Source organism: Coregonus clupeaformis, chromosome 28 (assembly GCF_020615455.1).
Source record: "Coregonus clupeaformis isolate EN_2021a chromosome 28, ASM2061545v1, whole genome shotgun sequence".
NCBI classification, from domain to species: Eukaryota; Metazoa; Chordata; class Actinopteri; order Salmoniformes; family Salmonidae; genus Coregonus; species Coregonus clupeaformis.
Window position 1 is genome coordinate 16891136 of NC_059219.1, and position 24594 is coordinate 16915729.

At 44.9% G+C, this 24594-nt stretch overlaps 1 protein-coding gene across 7 annotated transcripts in view; it reads left to right on the forward strand.

The window, feature by feature from the left end:
• Positions 1–23037, forward strand: part of LOC121543027 (adhesion G protein-coupled receptor B1) — a 103176-nt gene extending 80139 nt beyond the window's left edge. For 2 of the 7 annotated variants that reach the window (XM_041852703.2, XM_041852709.2), the window contains 15 exons: positions 1752–1878; positions 6529–6632; positions 6928–7030; positions 7229–7379; positions 7499–7568; positions 8025–8091; positions 9591–9676; positions 14544–14642; positions 16325–16496; positions 16792–16890; positions 16993–17056; positions 18467–19152; positions 20014–20049; positions 20465–20623; positions 21064–23037. In XM_041852703.2, the coding sequence (XP_041708637.1) occupies positions 1752–1878; positions 6529–6632; positions 6928–7030; positions 7229–7379; positions 7499–7568; positions 8025–8091; positions 9591–9676; positions 14544–14642; positions 16325–16496; positions 16792–16890; positions 16993–17056; positions 18467–19152; positions 20014–20049; positions 20465–20623; positions 21064–21258 (2218 nt within the window). In that variant the 3' untranslated portion in view covers positions 21259–23037. The remainder of the gene's footprint in view (positions 1–1751; positions 1879–6528; positions 6633–6927; positions 7031–7228; positions 7380–7498; positions 7569–8024; positions 8092–9590; positions 9677–14543; positions 14643–16324; positions 16497–16791; positions 16891–16992; positions 17057–18466; positions 19153–20013; positions 20050–20464; positions 20624–21063) is intronic. The other 5 variants (XM_041852705.2, XM_041852704.2, XM_041852706.2 and 2 more) reach the window with 5 other exon arrangements.
• Positions 23038–24594: the final 1557 nt, after the last annotated feature.

A 24594-nucleotide genomic window follows, 5' to 3' on the forward strand; every position in this document is an offset into this window, starting at 1 on the left:
CTTAATCTGCTCTTGATTGAGCCTGCCTAGTGCAATGGAACCACTGGAATAAAATAAAAAAAATTCTAACCCTGCCCAACTGGCTCTCCAGACTGAATGAATTAAATGCTTCCAAGTATTGGAAAGAACACAACTACTTTTTGAACCCAAGTCTACTGAGACCCAGTCCCAGGCTGTTTGGTTGGTTTGTTGGTTGGTTAACCCTGGGGGCTGCTGTGTGTTTCTGGTGCCACTAGCCCCAGAGCCCTGCAGGAGACCATGTTCCACCCATCTTGATGAGTCCCTTTGGGGACCACTATGTTTGGGAAGAGGATGTAAGGGCTCGCTTGAGATGGATGGAGTGTGACATCACCAATGTACCATCCAGCATCACTGTGCCATGGGAGGGAGACACAACACACAACTCCCATTAAGACATGAGGAACCAATAACCATCGGGGTCATTCTCTATGCACCACAGTCAGACCGATATGAAGAGAGGACTGAAACTGAGCCATGCACTCTTGGAGGAGTACAATACAATAACTTGAAAAGTCTTCTTTATTATTAAATAAATAAATTGTCTTTGTCAGGGTTTTAGAACAGCTGTGTGGTAACTTAGCCACGTGTGGAGGGTACGACGTTGTAAACAACAATGAAATAGCTGTGATCTGATATTTCAGCACCATGCATAGCGGGAAAATATGGTTTCTGATATCTGGAGTTCAGCACCACATGGCAGTCGACAGCGTACTGGCAACGCAACGTCACTGGCCACTGAGAATGCCCCATTCAATGAGGGAAGAGGCCTACAAGCAAGACGTCTAGAGGGGAAGCCTCCCCATGAACTCCATGCTAAGCTGTTCAGCAATATTATTTTCTAACGTTAAAACTTTAGAATTGTTAGTAATGCTTTATAGTAGAAGCGGGTGGTTGTGAGTCTTTGATTGACAAGTTCAGTCGATTCCATAGACAGTGAGTGACAAAGTGGTGTGGATTTAGCCTGGTCCATTCAGGTAAATAAGACTTAGACAAACCTGATATTTGTCGAAGTTTGGTCAACATTCACAATTCACATTTTGATGAATATGCTCAACTAAAGAATGGTTAACAATATAACAGAAAAATAAACTACATATGTATTTAAAGTGCTTTCTTATTGGGTTAGAATTGCATTTATTGTTGATGTATGGTCCAGTAGGTTACAAAAATGGCCTAGCCAGGCCATCAAAAACCTATTTACCTGTAAATATAAGTTAGGATGGCATTACAGTCACACGAAGTACTGTTAAATGGGTTCACACAAGAAAAAATTTATCCAGCTGATTAATTGTATATTAAGTACACATTATCTCTAATCTCTTTAGCTTTTAAATTGTGCCACCAATAAGGCAATCTAAATCTAGGGATAAATAATGAGACACAATAATAATTTAGATTTGCATTATTGTTTTTATAATTATAATTATAATAATAATTATTATTATTATTACTTTTACCCCCATTGCTATTGTGTATTTTTGGGTCATATGTGAATTCCCACTCTATATTGCAATAACCTGGCCAAGCAGAAACCTGAGCAGCACGGCGTCTGGCTCACAGAGAACCTTTCATCACCATTTTCACTGCGTTTTCTGCGCTCTTGCTCGCTTAACGGCGGAGATGTAAAGGGGATTTGGAATTAAATAGCTGGTGTCTGTAACGTGGTGGCGGATTTGACTCGCTTTCCCCCCGTTTTTATTCACCGCAGCGCTCTCTCTCTTTTCCCGCAGCTCCTCGCTGCTCGGATCGTGGTCTGCCAGGGGCTGCAGAGCCGTGCCTGTCGACTCATTCAGAACCAAATGCGTGTGTGACAGACTCTCTACCTTCGCCATTTTAGCACGGCTAACTCCTGACATGGTAAGTCCGACACCTTCCTTCATTCTTTTATGTTAGGGTATCCGAATCGAGGTGCTTGTGAGTTATGTGTATGTTTCTCACCGGGTTTAGTGGAAAAGGGCGTCATTGCCATTCCGTAGCAACAGAGCCCTTGCGCGCTCCCTCCCTCTCTCCCCTCTCTTGCTTGCGACGTGCAGATGCCATTCAGCAAGGCCTGTGTGTGTTCTCAAATAAAGAATTTGGGCATCTTTCAAGTCGTCCCACCGAGCAGAAAAGGGAGATTTGTGTCGAAATGACACATTTTAGTTGAGGTACATCCAGTTTATATATTCCAACGGCAAAATGACCGTGTTGACTACTATACTATTGATTTGCATACATTACATGCTGAATGAGAAATTGTTAGGCTATGTGAATATTTATTTTAGGGTTTTAGATAAGCTATTATAATTGTATTCATGTTCAGACCCCTGCATATTTCATGTGAACGCTGTCCAATGTAATATAATAACATATTATTCCTGCGTTTTGACAAATTAATATTTCCCTGCACAGGTCTCCATTGGAATGCTGCTATGCTCCATGCATGCTGCCTAAATATCCTCCAATTGTGCATTTACATAAAATGGGGCTAAGAAAATCACAGATAATCAGTATTTGACTCCAACTGGATAACAATAGGGGTGTTAATATGACAATACCTTTACCAAACCCTGCAGAATTCCAGTGATGGCTCAAACTGCTCAAATGTGGCCCCGTTTCTGAGGGGGGATGAAAAGGCCAGTACTGTCTTTGTGAGGAAATGTTCATTCAGTGCGATTAGTTATTATTAGACTGGAAACTGCCTGTGAAGCAGTTGTTCACTAGTTGCCCTGGTAACAGCATGGATGGGCACCAGGGGCTCTTAAAGCTGTAGAAGACCCTATACTAATTCACCACCACAGCCTTCGTGCTGTGTGGCCTAGATAGAGGGAAGGGAAGAACGGAGGAATGGATGAAGGGAGGGATGGAATACTGTTTATTTACTCCTCCTGGGCCAAGATATTCAGACAGATGCGACATTTACCCGTTTTAGAAATGCATGTGGTTTTTATATGACGGCACCCAAATGCTACATCAAAAGAAGGGGATGGGGATGAGGAAATGTGCACCTGCAAGCAACGGACAGGCTTGATTTGATGGGTCTTAGGAAAGCAAATAAACACGGCAGTCTTTCGCCCTGAGAATCTGCAGCTGTGCGTTTGATGTTCTGTATCTCTCTCTTCTCCATCTCTGTCTCTCTCTCTTCTCCCTCTCTCACACTCCCTCTGTCTTCCCCTCGACCATCCTAGAGCTAAGATTATTCAGCCGGGGGGATGATCTTGGAAGTGTGAGTGTGAGTGTGTGTGTGTGTGTGTGTGTGTGTGTGTGTGCGTGTGCGTGTGTGGGCATTGGTGTGTTTGTACACCTCTGCAAGATGTTTACAGATCATCACTTGCTATACACACACAGAAGCAGTCGCTATCCTTATTACACACAGCTGCACACATGCATACGGTTAAACATACTGCAAACACACACACACACACACACACACACACACACATACACACTGTTTATTTGGCGTGTGTCTGTGGGATGGGTAGTAGTCATAGTAGCGTCCATAAGAATACGAATGTGGTAGACCACTATATGCACTTTATAATGTGTTAATAGCACTCCCCAAGTGATTGCTGCTTCTCCCTGGCCAGAACACAGCGTCATCCTCCCCCTTATTCCTCCTTCTATCTGTCTACCTCTATTCATCCCTCTCTCTACCTGGCCACTCGACAGGCCGTCTCACAGCAGTGTCGCAGTCTGGGGGCTTTTAGATGCCCTAAGGGAAGCATATTGTGGCAATTATATTCACCTGGCTCTGTGCCAGGAGAGAAGGGCACTCATTTTCCTCCCCCCTCCCACTCTTTCTTCTCCCTCCCTCCCTTCCCTTCTCCCTCCTGCCATGCTAGTGGGTTAGTGAGACAGCCATGGTTACGGAGCTAGCTAATTATTCCTGCAGCAACACTTGCCACATTCTGAATGGTGCAGCCCCTCTCCTCTCCTCTCCTCTGTCTGCAGCTAGCCTCATACAGCCCCAGAATGACAAACACCCAGCCTCTCGCTGGCTCTCTCTTCCTCTCCCTCCTGCTTAGTCATTTTCCCACATCCTTTTCCTCTGCTGCTTTCTCTTTCTCTCTCTCTCTCTCTCTCTCTCTCTCTCTCTCTCTCTCTCTCTCTCTCTCTCTCTCTCTCTCTCTCTCTCTCTCTCTCTCTCTCTCTCTCTCTCTCTCTCTCTCTCTCTCTCTCTCTCCACATAGTAGGTTTCTGTCCCGCCCCTTTATCACTCTCCTCTCCAGTCTTCTGTAATGTTACCACGTTCAGTCAGTCCTACTCAGCTGCAGGCTGTAGAATGAAAGAGAGAGAGAGAGAGAGAGAAAATGCACTGCAGTCTTATCAAAAGGCTCAAACCTGAACCCAGCAGGCCCAGAGAGAAGAAGGCTTGTGTTTTTGGGAATAGGATGAATGAATGCATGTGTGTGTGTGTGTGTGTGTGTGTGTGTGTGTGTGTGTGTGTGTGTGTGGGTGGGTGGCACATGTATGGCTGTTTTTATTGCCCCTATGAGAGACAGACAAGTCTTTGTTAGAATGTCTCATGGGCCTGTGAGTACGCAGTTCACACACCTACAGACCTGCCTTTGACAATGTAACCCATATTAGGCCTATAGATAGTAAGAAATAGATCAACTAACTCAACAGAACCACAGAACAGCTTTGTGTTTCCCATTATATCAGAGAGGTTGGTCCTCATGCTGTAGCTGCATCAGTACTCATACATGGATTAATGTTTCTTTAGATGCTATCAATCTTACTTGGGTTTGAGTCACATACAGTCAGATACAGAGTTCAGTGGAAGGTCATGGTCAAAGCCGGTTAGTCTGACTCTACAAACTAGACACACCCAGGCTAGGTATCATTGAACTACTGTGTCCATGGTGATTCTCAGAAAGCCTTGATGGTGTTGGAAAGCTGTTAACACTATGATATGTATACCTGTATATCTGCATTGATACAAATCACCAATACCATTTAGCCATTGTTATCTTGAGAGACATATATGCCCCCTTTCTGAAGGCAACAACACTGGGATAACATAGCCTAGCCTCTTCCGGATGGGAAGTCTCTGTCTCTCTCACTAGACGGTTGCACTGTACACGATTCACATCCCACATCCCACATCCCTGCGCTGCCATTAGTGGAGACAGAGAGGGCTGTAAAAGTTACTCGGTCTCAGCGGACATTGTTCAGTTCGGCTGCATTCGTAATCTTTTTCCTTCAGACTGAGAGAGAGATGGGAACTCACAGCAGTGCAGATTAATCAAAGGATTTAATTAATTTGGCCCTCTAGCACACATCAAACCTGGAAACAAGACAGACTATAAACTCAGTCAATTATCTTCTGCTTGAGGGTGGAATGCACAACCATAGAATAGACCCCCCTCCTCTTCTCCCCGCCCCCCATCCCTGTCATAAGACTGCTGCGCTCCCTTCCACCTCCATCTCACCTCTAGGTACCCCAACACCACCTCAACCCCCCACACCCCTATCTCTCTGCATCCCGTCCCTCCATAGCTATCTCTTCCCATCAGACTACCCCCCCTATATCCACCCCGACACCACCTCTAACAAACCTTAGCAAAGACAACTACACTTAGAACATATTTCTATTTGGAACACATTACACGTTTAATCAAGCTAGTCTTCTAGAGTAAGCAGCACTTCACTAAGCAGCACTCCAGAACATGGGCTTCTTGACTCACTGTTAGTACTGCTCTGTAGAGCACATAATGCTATACTGAAGCATGCCAGTGCCCATGATGTCATGCATGGGAGCCTGCAGGCAACACTACTCCCTCAGATAGATACACTGCCTGCCAGCTAGATGCTTTCACTCTGTTCAGGCCACAGCAGGGAACACTCATCAGTCAGTGCTGCTAAGCATGCATGAGTCAAGACTGGGAATTGTGTCCGAAATACACACACACACACACACACACACAAACACACACACTTATGCATAAAGCAGCCACAGGGTCAGTGGGATGCTGCAGCCTTCCTTCCCTCACTGCTGCTGCTGCCACGCTACCGTACCGACATCCCCATCCTGCATCACCATGGCAACTAAGACAATGGCTGCTGCGGGAACATGGAGACGGCGATCTGTTGTTGTCGATGGTTTTACAGGAGGAGGTTGCCGTTATCGTGCTGTGTTTCATAGTAGAACGTTTGAATCTGTCTGTAGTGTAGTCTGACAATATAATCTGTCAAAATGTGCTTTATAGCTGCCGTTGGTTCATGGCCTTCAGCTAAGAATCTGTGTAGTGATTCACCTTGGAATCACCTTGCTCTGCATATCCAGCCAAGGCCCAAACAGAAGCCTGCCTGCCTGCCTGCCAGCCTCTCTCCAGCTCTCTTTATCAGATACCAGCTATACCTACCTCTGTACACGGCACTGCACATGTCTCTGTGTGTGTGCGGGGGGTCTCATACTGTTTTAGCTTTGCAGTCCTGAACCAGGAGAGTGGAAGAAAGAATCTGCTTTACATTTCTTTGCAGTACTACCAGTCTGTGTGTTGACTGTATGTGTGTCTCCTTCAGAACATGGATAAAATGCATCTTCCCTCTGTGACACTGATGGTGGGCTGTGGAGTCTCCTCTCTCACCTTGCTGCTCCTCATCATCATCTATGTGTCGGTCTGGAGGTGAGAACACATTGACTCTGGTATTTTGTTTCTAGTGGTATCTGAGTAGTTAGTAAGCCCAGCGGAGCTGTACTAGGCTGGTTTGGTTAAGCATCTACCATAATTGCTTGAACCGTGCTGGAAAGGACAAAGTGGACTAAATCTGAGCCAGCATTGTGCGGTTCAGGTTGGCTTGATAGTGTAAAAAGGCTAGAGCTTTTGAACCGTTTAAGTGAAGAAAGTATGGGTGTGGTTGTTGGTGGTTGACGGTCAGTTGGGAAAGGTGTGGACCCCTCAACATGTTGTTTCTCCTCAGGTACATTCGCTCCGAGCGCTCCGTCATCCTCATCAACTTCTGCCTCTCCATCATCTCCTCCAATGCCCTCATCCTCATTGGTCAGACGCAGACAAGGAACAAAGTAAGAGCCAATGAACAAGCTGTATCTCACCACATGCTCTCTCAAAGTCTTGTAAAGATATTTTACTCACATCTCTCCATCACTTCTTCTCTTCCCTGTTCCCTATTTCAACCCCCCCTCACACTCTCCCTCTTTTCTTCTCTTTTTCCCTCACTCTCTGTCCCTCTCTTCCTATCTTGTGTTCTCTCCATCTCTCAGGTGATCTGCACGCTGGTCGCTGCTTTCCTGCATTTCTTCTTCCTCTCGTCGTTCTGTTGGGTTCTGACGGAGGCGTGGCAGTCATACATGGCTGTGACTGGCCGGCTGAGGAACCGCATCATCCGCAAACGATTCCTGTGTCTGGGCTGGGGTGAGGATGCTGTTTCTCTGTCTGTCCCACAGAGCAAATTGGGATCAGTTTTATCTGTTTCTCTGTCTATCCGTCTGTTCCGTCCCTACCCAGTACTGACCCCTCTCCCTCCTCCTTAGGTCTACCTGCTCTGGTTGTGGCAATCTCTGTGGGTTTCACCAAAGCAAAGGGATATGGCACCGTCAACTAGTGAGTCTGCTATCCCTGATATTGTTGCTGTGTGTCTCCCTCTGTCTAGACAAGTGTCTTTTCTCTCTCTCCTTTTGTCTCTCTCTCTCTGTATCTTTCTTTCTGTGTAGCTCTAGAACTCTTTCTTCTTCTAAATCCTAATGTTGGATTACCTAATCTTTAAAGAGCATTTAAGACATGTGATAAAGAATCCTTATACTTGGGGGTTGTTTTTGTGTGACCTGGTATGTGACTTGACCTCTTCCTCTCCTCACTCTACCCCACCCTCCTTTTCTCTCTTTCTTACACCACTTTTTTTCTTTTCTTCTATCTGTTTCTCTCCATCCTTTTTTTCTCATGCCACCTTTCTTTCTCTTCATCTATCTTTCTCCTTCCTTCTCACCTGCTCTGGGTGTCACTCTCTCTTCCCCCCTTTTTCCTCTCCACCTCCTCCCTCTCTTCCTCTTTCTCTCTCAGCTGCTGGCTGTCTCTGGAAGGTGGTCTGCTTTATGCTTTTGTGGGACCGGCTGCTGCTGTAGTCTTGGTACTTCCTATCTCTCTGTCTCAACCTCTATTTGTCTGAGAAACCATTGTTCCTTTACTGATCTTAGATTAACCCTACATTTAGCCATAGAAATATGTAAGATACTGTAACTCTTGTCTTGCCCTAACCATAAACTTACAGTGCCTTGCAAAAGTATTCATCCCCCTTGGTGTTTTTCCTATTTTGTTGCATTACAACCTGTAATTTAAATATATTTTTATTTGGATTTCATGTAATGGACATACACAAAATAGTCAAAATTGCTATGAAGCCCCTAAATAAGATCTGGTGCAACGAATTACCTTCAGAAGTCACATAATTAGTTAAATAAAGTCCACCTGTGTGCAATCTAAGTGTCACGTGATCTCAGTATATATACACCTGTTCTGAAAGGCCCCAGAGTCTGCAACACCACTAAGCAAGGGGCACCACCAAGCAAGCGGCACCATGAAGACCAAGGAGCTCTCCAAACAGGTCAGGGACAAAGTTGTGGAGAAGTACAGATCAGGGTTGGGTTATCAGAGAGGCAAAAAAGAGACCAAAGGTAACCCTGAAGGAGCTGCAAAGCTCCACAGCGGAGATTGGAGTATCTGTCCATAGGACCACTTTAAGCCGTACACTCCACAGAGCTGGGCTTTACGGAAGAGTGGCCAGAAAAAAGCCATTGCTTAAAGAAAAAAATAAGCAAACACGTTTGGTGTTTGCCAAAAGGTATGTCGGAGACTACATGAGGTCCTTGACTGAGCTTCCAGCTGGTAGCAGCACGGCGAAACTGGTCAAATCAGAATGAAGGTAGTGGGTGTTTCAATCTTCTAGAGATTTGAGACTGGGACAGGTCACCTTCACATACTACTAAAGCAAAACTGATGGTTTAATAAATAAATAAATTCTGGGAATGTATGCCCGCCATGACTGTAAGATTGCTCTCCAACTTGGAACCCATCCAAAAGCGAGTCTGACCTGAAGAATGGGCAAAATATCCAGTGTATATTATATAGACATACCACAATAGTTATGCATGCTCAAGTTTTCTGTTTTTTTGTCTTATTTCTTGTTTGTTTCACAATAAAAAATGTTTTGCATCTTCAAAGTGGTAGGCATGTTGTGTAAATCAAATGATACAAACCCCCCAAAAATCCATTTTAATTCCAGGTTGTAAGGCAACAAAATAGGAAAAATGCCAAGGGGGTGAATACTTTTGCAAGCCATGTATAGTCATCAATGGACCCTATGCGCAAGATTGCTACCACTTGACTAACTACATGTTATTACCTTCACTTAGCAGTTACAACTTTATATATACTGTAGGTTTGATATGTAAAACTATTCTGTGTATGTTTGGGACTGACATGATTCACATGCATGTATCATACTCTATCATTTCTGTAGTTCCATGTCAGACTGACAGACAGAGTGGTTGTAGCTATATGGTCTGAGTGACTAAGAGTTTTTCTCTGTATCTGGCTGCTTTGTTCACATCTCTCTTTTCTCTCTGACAGGTTAACATGGTTATCGGGATTCTCGTATTTAACAAACTGGTGTCCAAAGACGGCATTACTGATATGAAACTGAAGGAGAGGGCAGGGTATGCCTCATCCTACCACACATCCATCTCACTGGTCCACCAATAACCAGCCTGGGGCATACGCTTGGGGGCGGGGCTAGCAATGCCATTGGCTCTCACTTCTAGAACGCAGGAGCTAGGAAAGAGTCAGATGAGGAAATTGATAAGATTTATTTCTTTAGAAGACAGAATTTAGAAACAGGGGAGATAACAGTTGGGGAATAGGAGCACAGACAACAGGAGTATGGGAGAGAGAGAAAGAGAGAGAGGGAGGAGAGATATAGTGAGAGCAGAAAGAGAGAGGGAGGGAGGAGAGATATAGCGAGAGCAGAGAGAGAGAGACAGCGAGAGGTGAGAGTGGGGAAATGAAAAGGAGCAGATAAAATAAATACTGAAAGGATTATGTGGATGTTTTCATAAGAAAGACAGTGATCAGTGATTGGAAGATTTGTAGAGGATGTGGTCTGACAGAGAGGGATAGAAGAAGAGAGGAGCGAGGGAGGGAGGGAGGGAGGGAGGGAAGGAAGAAGGAAGGGTTGGGAGGGAGGGAGGGAGATATAAGAAAAGGGAAAATGAGAAAGAATGGACTGGTTATCGGACCCTCCCATTAAGAAACAAGATGGCGCATCAGTGCTCATCTCATGGCTTTTGTATTGGTTTCATTGTACTCTGCCATATACTGTATGTTGCTTTTACACGTTCACTCAGCTTCTCTTAATTTGCAGGTGTTGCTATATAATGTACATTTCTGTATATCCATCTTTCTCTTTTATTTAGTTTGGTTGCTAGTTGTTTAGGGAAGGGGAGCAGGGGCCCGATGGGTATAGATTAGAGACCTCAGAGATCACTCAAAGCACACCATAATGTCATGTGTTTGATTTATAGTACACAGCTAATGCTAGCTCTATAGCCATAGAAATTGGTTTATTTTCTGTTGTGTTTCTTAAAAAGGCCACTCACTACAATATGAAACATACTCCATCTGATACATCTGTTGTGTTGGAGATGGGGTTTTTACTACAGCCATTTGGGCATTTCCAAGCTCCTACTAAGATACACATTCAACCATGTGTACTTGTCTTGAAGTCTACCTTGTTTATACTTACTACTACTACTTAATACAGATAGTAGCATGTGCAGCGCAATACTCACCAATGTTGAGAGAGGTCTTGACCTTAAGTCCCTATATAACCCCAGGGTTGACCTTTGACCTCACGGTGACCCCTGCTCCCCCCTTCTCGCAGGCTGCTGTTCTGTGCCCTCATTGGCCATCGTTAGTGCATCCAACTGAATTGTTGTTTATTTATGTATTTATTTTCTCTGAACAACATGTTTGCCTCTCTGCAATGATCTATCTCACTATTCTTGAACTGTACAAGTTTGTTTTTTGCTGTCTGAAACATTCTGTTTGAGTTTGCACAGAATCCCCCCCTCTCTCTCACTCAGGGATCCTCCTCTCCAATCAGGAACACCTCAATCTCAGCTCCCCCTTTCCACCTCGTCACTGATTGGGTAAAAAACCAGCCCCGCCCACACTGTTGTTGATTTGTATTGGCTATCAGCCCTGCTCACGGCCCACCCCACACACTAAATCTCCTCCCCCTGGCAGTAGCGCTCTCTGATTGGCTTAATAATCTCTCCTCTTACTCTGATTGGCTTAATACCCCCTCCTCACACTTTCCCTGCTATCAATATCCCAGCTTCCATCTAAAACCAGCTAGACAAGCAATACATTTAAAGAATAACTATAGACATAAACTGCAGTGCAAAATCTAGAACACGGTTGTGATACATGGTTCTGTTCAATGTAGTCACATTACTAAGATACAGAATGAATACTGACAGAAGTATAGGATATGGCACAGAGTAGTATATGATAGGGTGTTTGTATGTTTGTGTGTGTTTAGATGTGCGAGTGTGTGTGTTGGCGTGTGTGTTGGTGTGTATTCGATTACAAAGTGGGTACTGGGGGGTTGTTTTAGGGTTGCGCAGGCAGACCACTGGGCTATCAATGGTGCCTGGACCGAGGGGAGAGGGGGGAGGGGTGGCACCAGAAGACTGGATGCATACACAACACAGAAGGATACCATGTTATTCTCTGATATTATTCTCACTGTTTGGGCCCCCTCTGCTCCCTCAAGGATCAAACTATGCGTATGTGGACTGAGGGGGGAGGGACTGTGGGGAGGGGGCAGGGTGGCACTGCAGAGTGGATACATGGAAAACAGAGAAGGGTGTCAGTCTCTTTTTCCCCTCGCATGCCTTTCAATACCTAACATGTTTAATCAAGATAATTAATGATCGCTAGATGAAGAGCCTTATTAGGCACGGCGTACTGTAGCTCTGCTCTCTCATACCTCAGAGATTTAGATGTATCCTCGCTGCCTGCTGAGGCTCTCTCTCTTTCTTCCACCCCTAAAATTAGAGGCTAAAAATGGAAACAGACAGGAGAGTAGAGGACAAGACAGGAGAGAAAAGGAAAGGTCTGTAAAGGCAGACCTGGTGTGGTGTTGTGTTTCCTCATTCCTCATTCCAGGATGTGTTAGCAGTGCTAACTTAGCACTGTGTTAGCAGGTTGCTGTTCAGTTACTTTAACCCTAGTTGTCACTATACAGACTGGCTCCTCCCAGACTCACTGGAAAACAGTGGAAATTGTTACGGAGTGGACGATCCTAGTGAAAGAAATACCAGTAAACTGGGTAAGCTTTGTACCCTTGTTTGTCGACTGGGAACCACAGAATATCACCTATCTAATCACTTCTACCCACATTGTTGAGACAGAACAATGAAGTGAGCATTTAGCTGAAGAGTATTGCTTGTTTGATTGAAGACCTGGATTTGATTTGAGCAGGTCTAGGTCTATGTGCCTATGTACAGTATATGGGTGTTTCCTACTCAGTTTTATTCTCTCTCTGAACTCTCTCTGTCGTCTACACATCATAAAGACAAGGGAAATGGTGTTGTATTTCAAAAGCTACTGATTGCTTTTTTAATATCACTGCCTATGGCGAAAGGTGGAGTATTGTGTATTGTTCTCTTTTACTTGAAATGTAATTTCTTATAATGTGATTTTTAATCCATCTGTCCAGTGGCTATACTGAATCGATTCCTTCCTCGCCTCTTATGGTTTATTTGTCGTTTTGCGAGCGGCCATTTTGTGACACTGTTCTTCTCGAACTCTGTTTCTTCTAGATGTCTCTGTCTTGTGGGGGTATTTTAATATAATGAAATTTTTTTCAAGCCATTGTGTAGAAGTATGGATGGACAGTTTATCGTTGCGTCACGTCCTGATAATAATCTCAGTAATCGCATACCCTCTCGTGTATAATTGCTGTATTATTTCTCATACAGTATTTTTATCCATGATGAAGAGGCATAGTAGAGATTGTACTGTGTCTCTTACTTCCAGTCAGGCATCCAGGCAGAGAGAGGCAGGCCACAGCAACACTGGGCTTTGTGATGTGATGATATGAGATTAGATGACAGCACAGACACTGTAGAAGTGGGGTGACACAGAAATAAACTGCTAGATGGGAACTGTGATGATTCTCTACAGTATTCGTGGATTACAGTACCAGTGAAGAAGGAAAGGATTAAACCTGGAACAGCTTCTAAGGAAATCTTTAGAATTCATTGTCTATCCTCTGTGTTGTTTTAATACAGCCATGTAGCAACGCACACTTATACATACACACATACGCAGATATACACCCGGTAATGAACACATGTAAAAACACTCTTAATTGGTTAATTGGAGATATAGGCTAAGAGGCCTGTCACGACTCACTTCTTTGAGTTCATAGTTCATTGTGCGTGCGTGCGTGTGTTTGTTTGTGTGTTACTTTGTGTGTGTATATGTGTGTGCATATGTGTGTGCTTGCATGTGTGTACATGACTACATGAGTGTGTGTGTGCATGTGTGTTTCTGTGCGTGAGAGCTTTAGTAGAGTGTTCAGTAATGCCCGTATAAAGTAATCAGTCTGACCAGTGAGGTGTAGAGAGAAATAACCAGGGGTGAAAATATTCACAGCAATTACATTTAGGAAGCTAAATAAACAACGCAATTGAGACGCAAAGCATCAATAGGCACATAAAATGTCTCTAATTAGATATTTGCATTATTCATTTATAAGAATACCATAATTATTTAGCTTAATGCACATAAATGAAGGATTCAACAATGTGAATAATAAGATGAACAAGGGAAATATAATGTGTATTCATGCCAGTATACATACAGGTGCCTGGCCAATAAGAAACGGACCTGCACTTAAGTTTTTCCATGTATCTCTCATAACATTTTAGTCATTTAGCATACGCTCTTATCCAGAGCGACTAACAGGAGCAATTATGGTTAAGTGCCTTGCTCAAGGGCACATTGGCAGATTTCACCTAGTCAGCTCTGGGATTTGAACCAGCAACCTTTCGGTTACTGGCCCAACCTCTTAACCGCTAGTGCAACAGTGTCACAGCACTTTTCTGCACAGACTCAAGATGATAAGTATAGGCTGTACTTAGATTAAAACGATGATTAGAATAATGTCGGGATACAATAGTGCCTTTGTTGACTTGATTATCCCACTCACTCTATATTGGTTAGGATCCCCTATAAGCTTGTTGTGTTCACATATAGTAGGAGCAGTGATCAATCATTGTGGAATAAATCAGCCCTTAGTGACATATCCACCGATGTGGTTGTGTATCTTGTCCGGCCCAGCCCCCACACATACCCCTTAGCCCTGAGAGAGACAGAGAGCTAGAGAGAGCTAGAGAGAGAGAGAGGGAACTGTGACTCACTCTGAATGTATGAGTGTAAGAGTGTGTGTGTGTGCATTTGTATCTGTGTGTGTATTATGTTACAGCGTGTGTTAATTTGACTACTTTGCAGTCAGATGACAGTACCACTGTACAATATGACGCTCAAATGTGCCAAGTGCGGAGTTATCTCGTCGGCTGACGTTTCTACCACAGCTACCAGTAACGCCATGTTAGTCCTGCTAATTATTTACCCACATATTCTATACTGCTTTCTCTACCTCTGTTTCCTTTTCCTTGACATGCCTCCTCTACTTCCTCCTCCTCCGCTTGTTTTTATATTTTCGTTATTCCCCCCTTTTCATTTCCTCTTTTCTCCTGTACCCTCACTGAGAATCACTGGGAATTAGTTCTCCAGTGCTGTTGTTGGAAGATATGGTGTGTGTGTGTGTGTGTGGACGTTTTTAACTATACTTGTGGGAACCAAAAGTCCCCACAAGAATAGTAAACCAAGAAAAATTTGACCAACTGTGGACATTTTGTCTGTCCCCACAAGGTCAAATGCTATTTCTAGGAGGTTTAGGGTTAAGGTTAGAATTAGTGTTAGAGTTAGAATTAGGTTTAAGGTTAGGGTTAGGAGATAGGGTTAGTTTTAGGGTTAGGTTTAAGGTTAGGTTTTTTGGGTTAAGGTTAGGGTTAGGGTTAGGGTCAGGGTTAGGTTAGGGGTAAGGGAAAATAGGATTTTGAATGGGACTGAATTGTATGTCCCCAGAAGGTTAGCTGTGCAAGACTGTGTGTGTGTGTGTGAAGCACAGACAGCAGAAAAGCAGCTTTAATATAGGCCAGAGTAAAAGTGCAAGGCTCAGTGGCTTTCAGCTATGTAATGCCCCCAGGCTATGGATGGATACAGTAACACTACATCTGTATTCGCATGGAGGAGGTTTTCACGGGCAGTGCACTTAACTTATCAATTAGTGTGTGTGTGTGTGTGTGTGTGTGTGTGTGTGTGTGTGTGTGTGTGTGTGTGTGTGTGTGTGTGTGTGTGTGCGCGCGCAGGTTGGGTTTCTGTGGCCAGGCCTGATGTGTCGCTATATTTTATGTAATGTGGTTTTCAGTGGGAGTGTGTCTGAATGCTTTTTTTAAATAACACCTAGATACCTTTCATTCAATCAACTCAGGACAGAGTTAAAAAGTGCACATGTAAAATAAAGAATCTGAAGAGTTGAGGAGTTAGGGAAAGAAATAAGAATGTTGGTGAAGGAGAGAGATAGAAATTGTCCTGTAGGAACATATGGACCAGAAGAGAAGTCCTTGTCAACTGAATCATACCTTTGCCCTCTGCCTCTTGCGTTTGTCTTTATATTACATTTCTTTGCTTCATTTCACTTTTGTTCTTCCTTTACTCACCTCAGCTCCTCCTTTTCCTGTTGCTCTGGGCTCATATGTTTTTTGACACATCCTAAACATACATGCATATTGCATATGTCAGTTATGGAACATATATTTCAATTGATTGTGGATGTATGTTTTTGTGTGTGATATTAGCATATTTACGGTAGCTAGTGTAAGTATATTTAAAACATCAAGCTATGTACATATACCTTGTTCTAGGTATATTATACTGTACATAATGCCAATAATTTCAACAACGAGGGCAACATGCAGTACATAGATACAGTTTTTAGTAGTAGAGGCTGTATGTATTTCATTTGAAACGCTTCTATTGTAATTAGAAAGATAAATGTAGTTTGTAGTATCATTGAATCCCATTTCAAACAAGTAAATCATGCAAAATCGTATTAAATAGAGACAGTTCTTTTCCAGCAGTGTAGTCTTTCCTGTGTATCTTCAACTGTGTAACTGACTGTAGTACTGACCCTGGCACTGGGCTGCTGTTCCCCTCCCATCCTCCAGGGCGTCGCTGTGGAGCTCCTGTGTGGTTCTGCCTCTCCTCGCCCTCACCTGGATGTCTGCTGTCCTGGCCATCACCGACCGACGCTCCTCCCTCTTCCAGATCCTGTTCGCTGTGTTTGATTCGCTGGAAGGCTTCGTCATCGTCATGGTGCATTGCATCCTGCGCAGAGAGGTACGTCATTCTTCACTCTGTTGTCACTCTGACACATTTCACTTTGATGATACTCTGTCTCCTACTCTGTGTTTCTTTCTTTCTTTCTTCTTCTTATTATTGTTTTTATTTATTTTTTATTGGTTGTTTGTTGAGGCCCTGTGCTCCACTGGGAGCTAAAAGAAAAACGTTGATTAAGTAAACTAAGTCATTAGTTGTTTTGAGGGTGATGTGGAAAGGAGGATGATGAACAGACAAAAAATGGACTGTGACATTGAAAGGTCATGACCTCTGTGTTTATTATGGTGTATTGTAGGTTCAAGAAGCAGTGAAGTGTCGGGTAGTGGACCGCCAGGAGGATGGGAATGGAGACTCAGGGGGATCTTTCCAGAACGGACACGCTCAGCTTATGGTAGTACGAATGGAACATCATTTTTCATCTAAAACAATGTCTAATATACTTTACGTGTATTACATGTTCTTTGTTAACAAGTTTTCTATTATTTTGTTTCATTAGACTGATTTCGAGAAAGACGTCGACATGGCTTGCAGAGGAGGTAAGAGTACCGGCAAAAAAAAGAGTGAGTTTATGCAGTGTGTCCATCTGTCCGTCTGTCTGCATGTCTGTCTGACTCGATACAATTCTCTCTATGCATGTGGAGTTTTCTTTGAGTACTGTCATTGAAAAGATGCGCCTGCTTTGCCCTCTCTGCTCCACGCGTATTCTGTGTTAGCAGCACCCTCCCATCCCACTCCTCTCCACCCGTTGTCAGACCACGGCCGTCACAGCAGCCGCCCCTTATGAAGCGCAAAACACTGTTTTGACATGATATGCACCACATTACTGCAGCATAATGCAATTTAGCCCAGCCAATTGGCAATAGGGCTGTGGTGTGGGAACGAGTGCTGAGCAGTAATATGCGGATAAATAGGGCTGTCTGAGTCTCCCACATCTTCCACCACATCCACCGGCAGGCAGGCAGCCCGTGTTATAATTAAGTACCGACCAACAGTGCGGCATCAGATAGAGGCTCTCCTCTGATATCCGTTGGGAGCGAACGGGAATCTGATTATCTCCCGAGACAGGATATCAGGAAAAGCATCTGGAGCAGAAATGCCATTTTTCTTTGTGTGAGTGTGTGTGGCGCTTGCAAAGCCAGGGTTGTGGGTTCGTTTCCCACGGGGGGCCAGTATGAAAATGTATTCACTCACTAACTGTAAGTCGCTCTGGATAAGAGCGTCTGCTAAATGACTAAAATGTAAGATATCTTGTCATGCTGACAGGATGTTGTCTGATGCTGTTTTCCAGTCATATGCTCAATAGTGAGATGCACACCACAGCAAGCCAACAGATACAGTGAAACAGGGTCAGGACATAATCTTCAAGCTAATGATCAGAAGTTCAAGGCAGTATAGTCACTAGTTAAATCAACAGTGGGAAAGTTTGCGCTTATTCAATAGCATGCCCAAGTCTGAGTTGGACACCTTGAGAGTCACCCTCTCTTTATCTCTGAGTTTTGCTACCTCTCAAATCTCTCTCTCTCTCTCTCTGTCCCTCTCTCTCCTACCTCCCGCTCTCCTCCCTCTCTCTCTCTCCCTCCCTCTCTCCTCCCTCCCTATCTCTTCCTTCTCTCTCCCTCCCGCTCTCCTCACTCCCTCTCTCCTCCCTCTCCCTCTCTCCTCCCTCCCTCCCTCCTCGCTCTCCTCCCTGCCTCTACCTCCCTCTCTCCTCCCTCCCTCTCTCCTCCCTCCCTCCCTCTCTCCTCCCTCTCTCTCTCCCTCCCTCCCTCCCTCTCTCTCTCTCTCTCTCTCTCTCTCTCTCTCTCTCTCCCTCTCTCTCTCTCTCCTCCCTCTCTCTCTCCTTCTCTCTCTCTCTCTCTCTCTCTCTCTCTCTCTCTCTCTCTCTCTCTCTCTCTCTCTCTCTCTCTCTCTCTCTCTCTCTCTCTCTCTCTCTCTCTCTCTCCCTCTCTCCTCCCTCCCTCTCCCCCCAGGTACTCTGAAGCGCTCCTCTCTCCAGGGTGATGAGAAGCCGTCCTCCCAGCCCCTGACCCTTCAGAAGGGCTCTAACTTCAACACCATGCCTGCCAGCATGGCCAAGGTCCACCTCCAGAATGTGGCAGACTACCCCAGTCATACCCTCACCCTGCGCAGGGAGAAGGGTGGTGCCACCAAGGGCATCAGCACCGAGCTGCCGGGAGCCAAGTCCATCTACATCTGTGACGGGGAGCTCTTTAAACAGCTCGACGGGGAGCTGTCTCCACAGGGGACAGGGGAGGCCGGGGGGCCTGAGGGCACAGGAACAGGCCCGGGACCAGGGTACATCATCCTGCCTAACAACAACAACACTGGCACCCTGGGGCGGCCCGGAAAGGGCAGCAAGGAGGACACGACGGCCAAGTACAACATCAGCATGGAGCAGCAGATGCCCCAGACCAGGCTCATCCACCTGGCCAACTCGGTGGGGGTGGAGGGCGTGCCGGGTTTTGCGCTGAAGAGCCTGCCATCGGACCTGGTCAGTGTGTCCTGCTCGGAGAGGGAGTCGCCCGTCCACAACATGCAGAATGTCTCCGGAGAATCCCACATGACCAACAGCATGTGTGAACAGGGTGATTCTGGGAACTCTGGTGTGATGTCCAAGAGCGAGACCGTGTCCACGCTCTCCATGAGCTCCCTGGAGGTAAGACACACACACACAGACACACACACACACACATAGACACACATACAAACACACACAACCCCATGTCCTCACCACATGACTTGGGGAGGGAGATGGGACAGATTGTCTTTATGTTCCTTGATCAAAGAAAATATCAGAAACCAACCAGTGCCCTTTACTGTCAGTATGTGGTGGTATTGTATTCAAGGCATAGGGTTTCTGTTGAGATATCTTTATAGTCGTTATCCTTTTCTGTGTAGTAACAGAACTGTAGTGGCAACAAGTACAGAAATAGCCCTATCTTGCCTGGCTCGACAGAACACTAAGTTCTTTAAAAAGGTCAGGTTTGAGCATTCTCTCCTTGACAATGTGCCAGCTCAGTGGGGGAGCTCAAACTCAGACTGCTACACTGACCAGCACACACACATGCACAGCTAGCTGTGCCAAGCCAGCCAGTCAGACAGACAGACAGACTTCTCAGCCTGCTGGTGTCTTTTCACCTCAGGGCCAAACTCGCTCCCCTCCCAAAATGCTGTGCGTGCAAGGTCACAGCTGCCAGGGCAACCAACAACCAACCAGCCTGAAGGTCAGGCCTTTCTTTCTCTGCTCGCTGACAAAGGTCACTCGGTCACAAGCTGTTTACTGCAAGGATTCACGCCAACGGGGTCAGGATGAACCAACATGGGCGCTCAGTTTCTCATGAGTCACTGTTACCATTGAGAAACTGTCTCAGTCATTTTTACTGATTTGAAACTAACAGTGAAACAGAGTGAAATGCTGAGGAAGACATCACCATTTTGTATAGTCAGACTCACACAGCATATCATTTAGATGATAGCAGAATGTATCTTTTAATCTTTCCCTCTTGTCTTTATCCAGAGACGAAAATCCCGCTACGCGGAGCTCGACTTTGAGGTAATTTCAGACTTCTGGACAGCATTTCTTCCCACATAATGTCTTGCTGGTTTGACAAACTGTCTCTAATGTCTCAATTCTGCTTCCAAAAATCCCCTAGAATTTACATAATCCCTTTTTCTTTATAATTATGGTGCATGGGACTGCATAGCAGATGATATACAGTACTGTATCTAAGCTTTGTAGACGTCTGTGGTGGATGGTAGCTAAATTCATGATTTTTCTATGATGGGTGGGTGTTTGGTCCATGTAGAAGATCTTGCACAAGCTATGTTGTTGGTTAAGGTTGCTGGATGTTTTTTCTCTGTTCACACTAAAGTGGCACCATGGTGTAAAACACACGATGTGAGAGCTGTATAGATGTTGATGGTGGCTAAATGGATGGTTAATTTTCCTGTGTGTTTGTCCCATGTAGAAGATCATGCACACGCGGAAGCGTCACCAGGACATGTTCCAGGACCTGAACAGGAAGATCCACAGTGCAGACCAGGACAGGGCGTCTCCGCCTGGCGATGGGAAGGCAGGGAAGAGGTGGAGTGTGTCCTCAGCTGGCAGCGACAAGACCATCATGAGCGTACGACACTCTGTCTCTCCCTTTATCCCGTTCCCTCTGTCTGTCTCACTCTCTCTTTCTTCCTCTTCTCCACCTCTTTAAAAAAAAATACTTTCTCTTTCCATGTGTCTCTCTCCCACTCTCTCTTTTTACCATTCTCTCTCCATGTATAGCACCCTCTCTCTCTCTCTCTCCCTCTCTCTCTCTCTCTCTCTCTCTCTCTCTCTCTCTCTCTCTCTCTCTCTCTCTCTCTCTCTCTCTCTCTCTCTCTCTCTCTCTCTCTCTCTCTCTCTCTCTCTCTCTCTCTCTCTCTCTCTATTTCTCTCTCCTTTCTTTCTATAATTGACCCCCAAAATGCATGTCAATGCCTCAATATCACATCTCTTGCCCTTTGATGATTTAGTTTGTTCTCTGGTTGACCTATTCTCCTCTCCTCTCCTGTCCCTCCCTCTATCCAACAGGACAAGCAGCAGACACCCAGTAAGAGAGCCTGGGAGGGCATCAGGAAGACCCACTCTCCCCCGTCGTGGATGAGGAAGGACCTGGAGCCCTTGGCGGCCTCTCCCCTGGAGCTGCAGAACGTGGAGTGGGAGAAGGCCAGCGCCACCATCCCTCTGGTGGGACAGGAGATCATGGACCTGCAGACAGAGGTGTGAGACTGAGACAGAGAGACTGACCGAGAGAGAGACAGAGAGCAGCCAACCTCGTCCCCCAGCCCAGCTCTCAGACATACAGGCACCTTCCCTTCCCACAGCTCCACATCTCAATCTCACTCTGGGAACCAACGACCAACGATCAATGACCAACGAAACGGGCAGGGGTGAGAGAGAGAGAGAGAGAGAGAGAGAGAGAGAGAGAGAGAGAGAGAGAGAGAGAGAGAGAGAGAGAGAGAGAGAGAGAGAGAGAGAGAGAGATTTCCAAATAAAGGGGGGGGGAACGAGAACAGATTTGCAGTGCATTTTGTTATATTTTCTTATTGATGCTGGAATCAGTTTTTTGTTTACTATGTCAATATATCTGGTCTGTTATTATCCACATTATTACTTCACTAGACACATGCTTGAGTCCCTCTCCCCCTCCTGGTAGATCTCTGTGGATGGTTAGTTAGTTAGGATGTTGGGTGGTGTAGGTGGTGTAGGTGGTGTAGGTTAAAAGGACAGACTGCAACTGCCTATGGACTCTTCTCCACCCTGCTAACAGATCACCTGGACCAACCATACAGTTCATGTTCTAGCCAAGCCTATAGGCAATGGACCTGGTCTGGATGAGACCTTCACCCAACATACAGTACATGTTCCAACCAAACTACATGTCCAGTACATGTCCCAAACACGCCTAGGCAGTGGAGGAGGCAGACTGCCGGACCATAACCATGTGCCTCTCCATGCCAACCAATAGCCCCGCCCCGCCACCCTCCACTGCACTGTCAGACAGAGTCCCCGCCCGGAAGGGAGCAGACCGATGACATCACAGTCAGCCAAAAGGGCGGGAAACCCTCCCATTGGTGGGTGCGATAGTGACATCAGCATAGACCAACAAGGATGAGATATCTCATTTGCAGATGCCCTTAATGACATCACAGAAAACCAAGATGGCCAGATCTCATTGGTGGAAGCATCTATGACCTCAGCAAAAGCCAAGGAGACACTGTTTTGATTGGTTGATTGTTGCTTGATGTACGAACAGGCTTGGTACATTTGTGGCAAATATGATTCTGCTTGTTCGGTAAATGCAGGTGGTAAAAAATGAAGGATACTCATGTCACAGAGTAAATAAAGAATGATGCTTAATAATGACAATGGAAATTAATAAATATAAAAAATATATGATAAATACTGTATAGGACATTACAGAGGTTGTGACTCTGCAGTATGGGTTTTGGATTAGTTGCACACAGAGAAAGCACAAGGCTCTTTTGGAGTCCTGTTGTACAGCAATGTAATTATTTCAACAGAGTTCTACAGAATGAATTTTAGCCTATAAATATATTTCTTACTGTGCTTGGGGATTATTGTTCTCATTATTATAATTATGACCATGATTATTCAGATTACATCTGTGTCTGAAATGGCACCCTATTCCCTATATAGTGCACTGCTTTTGACCAGGTCAAAAGTAGTGCACTATATAGGGAATAGGGTGCCATTTTGAATGCATATTATAATTCCCCGCCCATCCTTTTCAGGGTATTGGAATATGAGTGTTCTGTAACTCCATGTAACAGTGTGTGTTTTGGTATCACTGACTGTCACTCCCTCCTCAGACCTGTACGTGTCTGACATGAACCCTGACCTCTGTCCCCTGACCTTTAACCTCCACTGCCCCCTCCACCTTTTTAGTTCACTCGGGTTGACTCTTTGTTAATGTACAGTTTTCAGAGCACAAAATGAATGTGTCATATTTCTAATAAAAGTATATCTATATAATAAACAGTACATCAGTTGTCCTGGTACATTTGTACTGCCAATATTCCTAATATACCCTATTTAACCGATTTAGTCGATTGACACACCATCAAAATCCGTCAGTTTAAACTACAGATATCCAGATTTTTTGCATTGGATGCTTCTCAATCCACCACATCCGCCAGCGTCGCACTTTCGCATCTGCGGTAAAAGGTGGCAGACCTAGAGCGGTGTTTGTCAGACCATGAGACATCCCGAAAATCGGTCTTCTCTCGAAAACGTCCGTAGCGCCCAAACGGTTTGACCTACAAACTATTATGATCACTCTATGGAAAGGGAATTCTCACGAACACGATGTTGATCCCCCACAAGTGGGACAGGATGTCTGAAGGTAACCGGTACCGGTTTAAAAAAACGAATGGGGTTAAATGTATAAAATAAATATATATACACTACCGTTCATAAGTTTGGGGTCACTTAGAAATGTCCTTGTTTTCCATGAAAACATACATGAAATGAGTTTGAATAGGAAACATAGCCAATGAATAAGAAATGTAGTCATTGACAAGGTTAGAAATAATGATTTTTAATTGAAATAATAATTGTGTCCTTCAAACTTTGCTTTTGTCAAAGAATCTTCCATTTGCAGCAATTACAGCCTTGCAGACCTTTGGCATTCTAGTTGTCAATTTGTTGAGGTAATCTGAAGAGATTTCACCCCATGCTTCCTGAAGCATCTCCCACAACTTGGATTGGCTTGATGGGCACTTCTTCCGTACCATACGGTCAAGCTGCTCCCACAACAGCTCAATAGGGTTGAGATCCGTTGACTGTGCTGGCCACTCCATTATAGACAGAATACCAGCTGACTGCTTCTTCCCTAAATAGTTCTTGCATAGTTTGGAGCTGTGCTTTGGGTCATTGTCATGTTGTAGGAGGAAATTGGCTCCAATCGAGCGCCATCCACAGGGTATGGCATGGCATTGCAAAATGGAGTGATAGCCTTTCTTCTTCAAGATCCCTTTTACCCTGTACAAATCTCCCACTTTACCACCACCAAAGCACCCCCAGACCATCACATTGCCTCCACCATGCTTGACAGATGGCATCAAGCACTCCTCCAGCATCTTTTCATTTGGTCTGCGTCTCACAAATGTTCTTCTTTGTGATCCGAACACCTCAAACTTCGATTCGTCTGTCCATAACACTTTTTTTCCAATCTTCCTCTGTCCAGTGTCTGTTCTTTTAACCATCTTAATCTCATCTTTTTATTGGCCAGTCTGAGATATGGCTTTTTCTTTGCAACTCTGCCTAGAAAGTCAGAATCCCAGAGTCGCCTCTTCACTGTTGACGTTGAGACTGGTGTTTTGTGGGTACTATTTAATGAAGATGCCAGTTGAGGACCTGTGAGGCGTCTGTTTCTCAAACTAGACACTCTAATGTATTTGTCCTCTTGCTCAGTTGTGCAGCGGAGCCTCCCACTCCTCTTTCTATTCTGGATAGAGACAGTTGCGCTGTTCTGTGAAGGTAGTAGTACACAGCGTTGTACAAGATCTTCAGTTTCTTGGCAATTTGTCTCATGGAATA